General features: G+C 29.7%; 1 protein-coding gene across 1 annotated transcript; it reads left to right on the top strand.

The window, feature by feature from the left end:
- The first annotated feature begins 7,889 nt into the window (after nucleotides 1-7,889).
- LOC107896969 (pirin-like protein) lies at nucleotides 7,890-10,124 on the top strand. The gene is made up of 7 exons (XM_016822290.2): nucleotides 7,890-8,092; nucleotides 8,178-8,227; nucleotides 8,305-8,343; nucleotides 8,417-8,445; nucleotides 8,545-8,607; nucleotides 8,718-8,821; nucleotides 9,320-10,124. Exons 1-7 carry the CDS (start codon nucleotides 7,989-7,991, stop codon nucleotides 9,801-9,803), a joined length of 873 nt encoding a protein of 290 aa, XP_016677779.1. The 5' UTR covers nucleotides 7,890-7,988; the 3' UTR covers nucleotides 9,804-10,124.
- Nucleotides 10,125-12,163: the final 2,039 nt, after the last annotated feature.

Raw genomic sequence — 12,163 nt, 5'->3', positions numbered from 1 at the left:
GGAGCATTATTATATATGTTGGATGAAGTTTGGTTGTATTCATGCATAATTTAAGCAAAAAGAAATACAATGCATCTACTTTTTCCCTTTTTAATATATAAAATATGATATTGGGTTTTAGTGAACAAAATCCAGATACAATGATTTGCTTATAATGATTCTGTATTCGAGTGTTATTGGTTTTGCTCATTAAATTCTACCATTGCTGATCTAAATCCCATTTCTAAAATCATTAATGCCGCAGATAATTTTGAAGTTTTACCACTTGTTTTTCAAGTTTAGGGGGTGTGAACCTTGTTCTTCATGGAATCTCAAACGACATTAAACAATAATGAATGGTTGCCCCAAAAACCTCCTCTTTGAATTTTGTGTAGTATTCTTAAAATGTCACATTCGATGATTTTGAGTTTATATTTTAGTATTTGTAGTCTTTTTACAAGTACATCTATATCTATATTATTATAAAATCTCTTATGAGTTAAGGCTAAGTTCACTTTTAAAAAACTAAAACTAATATTATTACAAGACTTTTAATAAAAATACCTAACCATTTATTTAGAAAAAAGCTCATTTAAAATGTATATTGGTTTTCTAAATAATTACTTCTTTCTTTTTGCAAAAACACTTTTATGAAATATATATCAAGAATTTTTATTTAAAAAGCCTCTCATATTTTTATCTTTTTTCCGCCTGATTTTTTTTAACTTTCTAATGCCGTCCATCGTTAGTATTGCCTTCTTTGTATTTAATAATACATCGTAAAATTACACAAACTTCGAATAAATGTCTAGCTATACATTAATTTTAATTTTTTATACATAAGATTTATATTTGCTTTCATTTTTATAAGCCATTTACACAATTATCATTCTAGAATCATTTTTTGTTTATGCATTCCAACGCCCTTGAGGGCTTTGTCGATGCAATCACCGGATGAAATTTTGTCAATTTTACATGATGATATGTAAGGTGTACGGAAATAGAGAATGGTGTCAGTGTAAACTTAGCTATTATTATTTTTATATATAGAAAAATAAATAAATTGATATGCCTATTTCTTTAAATAATTACAGTTGAAGCACAATTAAAGTTCTATGTATACATTTAAATTATAATTGAAGTTTCATGTGTATAATTGTATCAAACCAAAATTAATGTATCAAATTATACATTAAATCAAAATTCATGTATGTTTTTTAAATTTATACCCTTTATTTTTTTAAACATTTCTTTCAAATCTCTTTTTCCCAAATTTAATAATTTTAGTTCCCATTTGAACAAATCTTTGGCATTTGAACAAACTCATGAAATGATTTCAACTCGTTGTTACACACTATTTACATGCAAAAATTTAAGATGTTACATATAGGTAATTGTTATACATTATAATAATATTATAATAACATTTGAGATAGTTCTATTATATTTGAATTTTAAAAAAAAATTAAATTCAAAATTTATAATATATTAATAATATTATTGATTAGTGAGATTTAGATTGTATCTTTAATAAAATTTACAAATACAATTTCATTTATTAAAATATTATTTTTATTTAATAAAATATGGTTATTATATTTTTAATATAAAATTAAACATTTAATAAATTAATATATTAACTAAAATTTATTATTTTTATTTCACTTTTAAGTATAGAACTTATTTTATTAAAAATATAAAACTTATTTTATTAAAAATTGAGATAAAAGGTTATTATAGGGAACTAATTTAGTAAATAGTGTACTTCATACTTAATGGTTATTGTTGTTATAGATGAAAAATTATTGTAAAGGGAAAAAATACAATATAAAAAATCAGTTCAACTACAAACTTGGCTACTATAATAAAATCCGAGTAGTTTTTTTTGGGGGGGTACAATGACTTATTTAGTCCTCCAATTTTACACAAAAAAATTTAACATTTATTCAAATTCTCACCTCTTTTAGTCATTAAACTTGTATTGTTTGTCAAATCATTCTAAAATGAATAGAAAAATTAACGTCTTTTAACTTTGTTGACGCGATATCCAAGTGGAAGTCTATGGTTATGTCACGTTTGCAATTAATTAATTTTAATTTTAATTTATAATTTTAATACTTTTTAATATTTTTTAAATTTTTAATAAATTTTATACTTTTTTTAAAAAAATTAATTAATTACTAACATACATTCACTTGCATGTCATATTAGTAAAATTAACAAATATTAATTTTTTCTATCAAGTTTGGGGCGATTTGATAAATAATAAAAATTAAAAAAAATAAAAATAATAAATGGAAGGTAAAAATAATTTTTTGTAAAGTTAAAGGAGGAAATAAATTATTATATTTTTTTTAGATGACATGAAATACAAAATAATTAAAAAGTGTGGAATATGAAATTGGATAAGGGAAGGGAGGGGACTGGGGACTGGGGAGTAAGCGGTCTTTAACTGTGATAAAGAAAAGAAAGACGTGCAGTTATGGGCAGAGCCACCAAAGCAGCAGTTGTTATTTGTTGACTGCCGGCCTTCTATTTAATTAAATCACTTACTTTATGTTTTTATTGTTACTTAATTAATGTAATCAGTAAGCTATATAAAATATCCCCCAAAAAATAAGGTTTTAAACATTAATATGTTGCAATTTTTATCGTTTTGATTTCTAAAAGTTATTTATATTAATGTTATTTTGAGCGCTTTCTAAAGTAAAAATAAATAAAATTTGTATGTTGTAAGTGTTGAGTAATATTTTTAGTTTGATAGAATCTAAAGTAAATTTCAATATGTTTTTTTAATTTCTAATTTAAACATGAGCATATTTACTGCTAAATAAAAATAAAAGCAGAAGACTAAATGCATACTTAGATTATTCGTGTTATACTTATAATATCCATAATAATATTAATAATGCTGATAACGGTTCATAAAAATATTCATTGTATAAACCGGGTTCAGTTATCTATTCAAGATAATTTTTTCATCCGAGGGAGAAACATTATTTTTATCTATTTTAATGTTAAAAGTGACTTAATAATATTTTGCTTTCGTAGAATTATATTTAAAGTGATTTTTCATATTTTTAAATTAGTTATTAATTAAATGATTATAATTAATTTTTGTTTAAAGATTATTTTCTGTCATATTTACTAAAAACGTAAAAGTAGAAAAATACATGTATTAGGGTATAGGCATTATACTTCTAATATCCATAATAAGAAAAATATTGATAATATTATGACAGGTACATGGGATGAATTATTAGAAAAGACCCGTTTTAAATTTTTCTTTTACGGAAATAGACCAATTATACAAAATCGCGTCTAGCTAGTGTCGTTTTCAAGGGAAAATAATAAATAAAAGAACGCGTCCAGCTCAGCACTTTTTTCTGCTGACTAGTAAAATGCATCTAGGTCAGCGCGCTAAAGAAAAACTCGTCCTGGTCAGCATGTTCTTGCCCGTGTTTTTTTAGGGTTTTAATTATTTAATTAGGGTTTAAGGTTTATTAAATTAAGGTTTTGGTGTTTTATTTAATTTTAAGTGTTTATTAATTAGTGTTTTAAGGTTTTAGAAAATTTGTTATCATTAGGGTTTTGGGTTTTATTGTTAGGGTTTTTAGTGTTCATAAATTAGGGTTTAAGGGTATTGAAAAAAAAATTAAGGAGATGGGTTTTGAAAAATAATTTTGACCAGATGGGTTCTAAAAAAATATCTCGATAATCCGGGATATCTGAAACGTTTCTAAATAATGCCTCGAATAGTGGGGATTTAGGTTTGTAGAGAAAAACACTCCAAGCAGGATGCATTGTTAGCAAAAGTACTGAAAATGCTTCCAGCTGGACACCTTTTTCAGTACTGCTACTGATAGTGCATCCTACTTGGAGCATTTTTTCTCTACAAATTTTAACCTCTACTATCCAAGGCATTTTTACATAAACGAGTGGGATGTTATCCTTTGGGGTATAACCTATATTTCAACCTCTGGTGGCATAAGTTGGAGTAATAGAATTTGAAGAAGTTCAAAAGAATAGAAGTTCGTAGAAAAGGTATAAGTTGGAGCAATGATACTATTTGTAAAAAAGTAATCATAAGCATTGATTTTTCGTGTTAATATTTATCTGAAGCATTGTATTTTTTGCATAATGTTTTTATTTCGAACTTCTCTCGACAGATAATTTGGTTAAAAATGAGTGAACAAATTAGTGCTATTATTTATTACAAAGGTAAGGTCTATGACACCGAGAATGATGTGGTTCTTTTATAGGAGAACACAGCGCGACTGACTTTTAACCAGAACATAGAGTTGCCAGAACTTTAGAAAAGAATTAGGCGAAAAATTGTCGGATCTACGGCAATGAGAGTATCGTCTATTAAGTATTGATATTGTGCTTCGGTTGATCCCGTGAGATATGATGCATTCGATATCAATGGTGCTTAAGACTTGGAGGCGATGGTGTGTAGACACACATCGATAATGGATCACTGTTTCTTGAGTTATATGTAGAATTTTCAAGGCCAGATGAATGACTTGCATTTTTAACATCTCTTCCTGTTCGAGAGGCGAAAACGATTTAAAATGTCGATAGTCTAACCACTTTGTTAGAAAGTTCCATTATGATATCCCAGAATCATCAATGGGAAGACACTCATCTGTTTCAGCCTTAGATTTCAATCGTGGGAAGCAGAACATCGAATTCTTGGGTTTTGGTGGTAGAATGGAATACACGACCCTTACACGATACTTAGTTAGTGGATGGGACATGAACCTTAGTTCAATGCTCAACGTTAGGAATACTTACTGGGGAATAGCAGCAACTTTCAGTGGTTGGCAATCGACATGACAAATGTTGGTGGGTCTGAGAATGAAGATGGCAATGAATCCAATGTGGATCCACTTCCGAGCCCGATGCCGACAGTGTAGAAGTTGTATTATTTTCTGAACCAAAGCCTGTTCCAACTGAACTGAAAGACAGTGAATGGGGTTAAGATGAAGAAAAAGAAGATCCGTGATTCACGGCGTACTCACATCCAACCCACATGCATAATGTCAATCTATTGACAGATGATAGGTTGAAGTTTGTAGAACTAACACAGGAGGCTTGGCCAGCAAGTCCTTCGTTGGATTCAAGTGATTTGGAAGTGGACAAGAAGTTTTCCAGTAAAGATAGTTTTCTCGCTGCATTGAAGCGATACAGCATCAAGAACGGGGTTAACTTTCACGTGGTTAAATCCAAATCTAAGAAGTTTAAGGCCAAGTGTGCAATGCGAGAAGGTAGATACGCATGAAAATTTATGGCTTCTATTAAGAAGAAAATGGGGTTATAGACGATAAAAAAGTTTATTAATCCGCATACGTGTGATGCCTCAGGTATAGTATAACTGGGTTATTAGGGTTTTATTAATTAGGGTTTTAGGTATAATTCTATTTAATTTAACGTACTCGTGGGGTTGCAGGTGTTTCACGAGATCATCTAAAGTTGGATTCAGATATGATCGCAGGCATAATACTACCAATGGTCAAATTAAATACAAAATCAACTACGTTATTTGTATATAGTTTAAAATTAAATAAATACATACCTTTGCTTTTGATCGTCGGTCTAATAGAAGTTGTATATCTTGAAGCTCGGTAGGTAATCCCACGTGACTCGGTGTATGGTTCCACTTATTTAAATAACTTATTAGCATAATAATTTAAATTTAAATCAATTTAATCATAAGGATATCTACTGAATTTTACCTTGTTACGAGTAAGAATGTATATAGGTAGTTCGCTCGAGGACGAAAAAATAGAAATCAGAACCGGACCCATGATTGTAGTAGTAAAAGGAAACTATCAATTTTGATTTTCACTGGTTGCTTCGCCCGACACATCTCCTGGTACAATGTCACCAACACGGCGGACTTCCAACTGAGTTCGCCTGCTTCTCTAAAACTGACAAGTTTCGGCAGCCACTTTAGATAGACAAAATTTCGTGACTTATCCAGCATCAGGATACCCCTGATGATTTGAAGTATGTACGCCCGAGCGTATTGTTCTCTTTGGACTTCAATCGAATCCTTAACTAGCTCTACGAAAGTTTTCCATATCCAAGCCCTTTTGATCCAACCTCTGTAAATCGTTTCTGGAAACTCACCCAAAAGATCTAAACATATGACTCCCCAATCACCAGACTGAATAGACTCAATGACTACCGACCTGTCTACGAGTAATTCCAACTGTAAATGGACGTCCTCTAGAGTGATAGTACACTCGCCGCATGGAAGATGAAATGTGTATGTCTTAGGTCTCCATCTCTCCACCAATGCGCTTATGAGTTTCAAGTCCAACTTACACTATCGGCTTACAAGGGCCATGTGCCAAAATTCGGCTTTCCTCAAGTATGTTTCGATCAAGGGATAGAGAACCAGGTAGATTACGAATATTACATTGTAAAATTCGATCTTCTGTCTATTTACATAAAAATTATAAATAAAAAAATTTTAAGATATAACAATGAAATAAAAAATTAAAAAATATTAAAATTTATTCTTACTATTTGTAATTGGTTGACGAAGATGTGCTTATTATCAAGACGGATTAAAGACTTAGCCATTGCTAAATTATATTGAACACGAACAAATTTTTAATAAAAAAATTATTTATTGAAAATATTAATAATAAATAATAATAAATAAAATTTAGATAAAAATAGAATTTAGGAAAAAAATTAAGAGATAATTTGAGAGATTTAAGAAAGAATTGTGAGAAATGTGAGTGAGAAGGTGTGTGTAGGGGGAATTATAGTTTTTTTTTTTTGACCTTGGGGGGGCAACGGCTATTTGAAATAGTCATTGGAAGTGACCGTTGGGGGAGAGGGGAGGGAAACACGTTGATTTGGTTGCATTTTCCTTTAGCACGTTGACCTGGCCGTGTTTTACTAGTCAGAGGGAAAAAAGCGCTGAGTTGAATGCGCTTTTCTGATTTTCCCTGAAAATGACACCAGTTGGACGCATTTTTATATAATCGGCCTATTTTCGTATTTTCATAATATTTTTAAAAATGGGTTTTTTTTATATATTAATATGTAAATAGTTATCTATTTAGGATAATTTTTTTATTGAACAAACCTTTTATTCAATAAAAATTTATTTTTCTTCTATTTTATAGATTTTAATCCTAGTATTCAAATTCATTTGATCATCAAAATTGAAAAACATTTAATTAATAAATAGTTAAATAAATAAAATTATTTAATTAAATTAAATCGATAAATTAACTCCTTTAAATCCAATTGAAGCAAGCCAAGCATAAAATGGCACATGACAAGATGACCAAGTTGGCCAATCAATATTATATGTAAGGCTGCTATAATAATAATAATAATAATAATAATAATAAGAAAGAAAAAAAGTCAAAATGATAGGCTTTTGTTTTTTATAAACAAATACAGCGCAATGCATAGGTATGAAAGATGTCATTCAATTATTATTATTATATAGTTAAAAAGGATGACTCCTTATGTCTTTTTTTGCAAATATACCATCAAAACCCCTAAATTATATCATCTTATCTTATGGTAAAATCTAAAAAGTTTTCTAATTTTCAAATTGGATTGAAATGATTTCCAAGTAATTAATTTATATGTTAATAATTTATTTTGTGTATATTGAGTAAATGAGTAATAAAACTAATTCAAATTCAATCAATCCTAAAGTGTAATTAAGGTGAAAAAAAGATCTAGAAAATGTATAGACAAAAAGATGATGACAAAAGCTTGACATCATGATGATGATTGGTCCAAGGATGGAATAAATGGGTCCCAGTGCAAATGTTTCCCCACGCCTCCAACCCCCCCATTTTTAACTCTTTCCCTCATCTTTTTGGGTCCCAATCTCCCAGTTTCACTACTTATATATAAACCCCCCAACATCATTCAAACACATAAATAGAGAGATTGATTGCTTACACAACAACTCATTCATTGCAGACATCCGTAGAATCATTGTTTAGAAAAGAAAAAGAACAATCATGTCTGAATCCTCTTTCGCTCGACCAAGATTGGTCACTAAGAAGTTTCTTCCCAAGCATCAACGCGAGGGTGACGGTGCTGTTGTCCGCAGATGCATTGGAAGGTTTCTTGATTTTTTTTTCTTTCTCTTTGCCTTTCTGGGTTTTTATCTTTATTTTCCAAATTTGATTCTTTGTATATGATTTCAGGAGTGAATTGAAGACTTTGGATCCTTTCCTTATGATGGATGATTTTACAGGTATAGCTTCACTAGTGTCCGATATGAGAATATATATATTTTGCATTTATTGAACATTTTTGTTTTTTTGTTTGCAGTGTCTCCTCCGGCTGGATTTCCTGATCATCCTCACAGAGGTTCTTTGAATTTTCTTACCATAAATCTGTATCATATTCTTGTGACGTAAATGTTGTTTGTGGTTTTTTACAGGGTTTGAAACAGTTACATACATGTTACAGGTAAATTTCTTGTTTCATTAATTTCTACAAAAACCACACAAATTGATACTTGAGAAACAACTGACATTTGGGGCTCTGTTTTTTTTTTTTGGATATCAGGGAGGTATCACTCATCAAGATTTTGCAGGGCATAAAGGTACAATTCATACTGGGGATGTGCAGGTAATTATTTTCTCCTTCGAATGATTCAAATGACAGATCTGGTCAAATTTTTGGGTTTTTTATTTTACAAAAACGAATTGGGTTTTTGATTTATTGGTTGAATGAAGCAGTGGATGACAGCAGGAAGAGGAATAATCCACTCTGAAATGCCTGCTGGAGAGGGTGTTCACAAGGGTTTGCAGCTTTGGATCAATCTCTCATCCCAAGACAAAATGTAAGAAACTTTAATTCGGATTTGACCTTCGCATTCTTGGATAATTCGTGGAAAATGGTTTTGGGAGCCAATCTATAAATTTACTTTCTTTCTTTTTTTTCAACCAGCAAATTACTATTTGATTTTGAAGACCATTTTTATGAATAAAGTGAATGTCTTTCAAATATTTTCAGCTAATTAATATGTAATTTGTCTTCCTTGCTTTGACTGGTACATGATGTTTTTACTTAATACAAATATTACTTGTATTTTATCTATTTATATAGTTTGTTGAACAATGGATTTTTAAAATAATTCAAGAGATAGATGACAAGTTTGCTTTTTCTGGAAAAGGGACAAGTTTTCAAATTACCTGTTTTTATCTGCAAAAGTCATGAAAATTCATCACATCTTCTACAATATTTCCTGTTTAGCAAAATCCCATACTATTTCTATTCATATTTGAAAATACGTCAAACATGAATGTTGAACATGAATATTTTGAAAAAATCTTGCCAGGATTGAACCAAGGTATCAGGAGCTCTTAAGTAAGGACATTCCAAGTGCAGAAGAAGATGGTGTAGAAGTACGAGTGATCGCCGGGGAATCGATGGGAGTCCAATCTCCTGTCTACACCCGAACCCCGGCGATGTACTTGGATTTCAGTTTAAGGCCAAGTACACAAGTTCACCAGCACATCCCAGAATCATGGAATGCATTTGCATACGTAATTGAAGGTGAAGGAGTGCTTGGGTACCAAAACAATTCACCCATACCACCTAACCATATGGCAGTTTTGGGTCCAGGGAATGGTCTAAGTGTGTGGAACAGATCATCAAAGCCATTGAGATTTGTGCTCATTGCAGGTCAACCGTTGAATGAACCAGTGGTTCAGTATGGTCCTTTTGTGATGAACACACAAGCTGAGATTGATCAAACCATTGAAGACTATCACTACAGCAAAAATGGGTTTGAAATGGCTAAGCACTGGAGATCACATTGAGTGATGATACGATTTGAAAAGCCCTTTACCAACAATGACAGCATCTCCAAAGAATAAAAAAAGGGCACCCCATATATATATATATATGTATGTATATGTCATTCACTATCTCCATCCATGATAGAGAGAGGTGAGATAGGAGAGCTGAAAAGGAGAGATTTCCTACTCATTGGAGCCAAAAAAAAAAATGCTTCTAGAAGGTCCAAAGTGCAAGCTGGAGAAGTGTGTGCATATATAGTTCATCACTAAAAGTCATCATGATGATTTTATGGGGTCATCGTATCTTTAGTTTAATTATATTTTTCAACTAGATTTTTATTATCTTTTCCATTTTGTATTTTTTAAAAATATATATTACGTTATTTTTTAAAAAACCCTTTTGGTATATATCTTATGTTTTTTTTTCTGTTGGTGGATATTATGGTAGGATTCTTTTTTTTTTTTTAACTTTTTTATATGTTGAATTGGATTCTTAATCATATCTATTGCACCAACGGATGACCCTTTTTTTCACCTACAATCCAACTGCAAGATCCACTAAGAGGCCAAAGGGGGAAGAGAGGATTGATTTTGTTTGGTCATGATTTTATTAAATTAAAATTTGAAAGTTAGTGACCGGACAAAATTTGTTCATGGTTGGGTTTGGATTGGGTTTAATAAAAATTTAAGACTTAGGCTCGAGATTGGTTCAGATAAAAATATTTAAAACTTAGTTTCGAATCGGCTTATTCATATTATTTTTATATAATTTTTTAAAAAATATATAATTTATCAAAAATAATAAAAATATTAAAATAAATATTTGTCAATAAATTAAAAATATGTATACTTAAATAACAGTGAGATATGTGCAATTTTACAGGCAAATACCTCTAAAATAGTAACAAAATTAACAATAAAATAAGAGTTATACAATATCCAAATAATAACAATATAATTATGAAATGGTAGTAAAATATTGAAAAAAATTTAAAAAAATAGCAAGAAAATAATAAAAAAACAAGAAAACAGAAAAAAAAAACAACAATTTTTTTTTTGCATATTTGGGTTGGGCCGGGCTTTGACAAAAAAAGTCCTACCCGATGCTCGGCCTGTTTTCTAAATGGCCCTTATTTTTTACCCAAACTCATTTTTCGGGCTTATATTTTTACCCAAACCCTAATGCTTTTCGGTTGGGCCTTCGGGCCGGGTCGGATGGCTCAACCCATGGACAGGTTTGGGGTGGACTATAAAATACTCGCAACAACTGTTTAAGATATTCAAATTAGAGGTTTCTAAGATAAATATTGAATATGGATATGTATTCATCTTAAATTTATTTTGAGATTAAATTATTTGTTTAAGTTTAAAATCTCACTCGAAATTTTAATTAAAAATATATTTAATATTTAAAAAAAATCTATACACTTAAAATAACTTTTAAAGAATCATATTTATAAGTTGGTATTAAAAAACGTATGGAACAAATATAATTTAAGAAAAAGGTAAAATGTAAAGGATATAGATGTGGTGTTGCAGCAGTTTAACAACTTAAGCTTTAGTTGAACAATAAATGCATGTTTCATTTTCAGTCTTCCATGTTCTAAACCTGTTGGGACTGGATTTTCACAATTATAGACCTTTCTCAAAACTGTACTATAAAAATTTATCTTCCATTAAAATGTTAAAATGTAGATTGATGCAACCATAACAGGAACATTGAGACATGATAAAATAGTTTAGCACACTTACCAATATCTCCATTTAAACTGCCTTACCTTTTTTTTTAAAAAAAACTACACATAATCACTTAATTATAAAAAAAAATTATTTTAGGCACTAAAAATAAAAATGTTTATAATTTAAGCACTCATGTTATATAATTTGATCATTTTGGTCACTCCAGTTAAAATTACAAATGATGTAGCAATTAAAAAATTCGGTATAATAATAAATTTAGTCTTTAACTTTTACATATTATACCACTTTAATCATAATTTAAAAAAATTAACCCTCAAAATTTACAAATAATCCCAATATGATATTAATTCTAAAAAAATTTCAAAAAATATATATAAATACATAAATATTTTTAAAATTATAATTGACAAGAAATAATATATAAAAATATTTTTTTTAAAATATAATAATAAATTTAACTTTCAAGTCAATAGCCTTGTAATGGTTCCAATGGTTATAACTGACTACTTTTATGAGAAGTCTCCGTACCCACTTGGTAAGTATCCCAACCTAAGTTGTAGGGCACTTTTTCAGCAAGAAATTGGTGCTTGCAACAACTTTATTTCACATATAATTGTTAGAAAATATGACAATTACGTGTATAACAAGAGTAATTATATTTTATTATTTACTATTATAAA

This window comes from Gossypium hirsutum, chromosome A10, assembly GCF_007990345.1.
Source record: "Gossypium hirsutum isolate 1008001.06 chromosome A10, Gossypium_hirsutum_v2.1, whole genome shotgun sequence".
NCBI classification, from domain to species: domain Eukaryota; kingdom Viridiplantae; phylum Streptophyta; class Magnoliopsida; order Malvales; family Malvaceae; genus Gossypium; species Gossypium hirsutum.
This window is presented reverse-complemented; position numbering and strand designations above follow the sequence as displayed.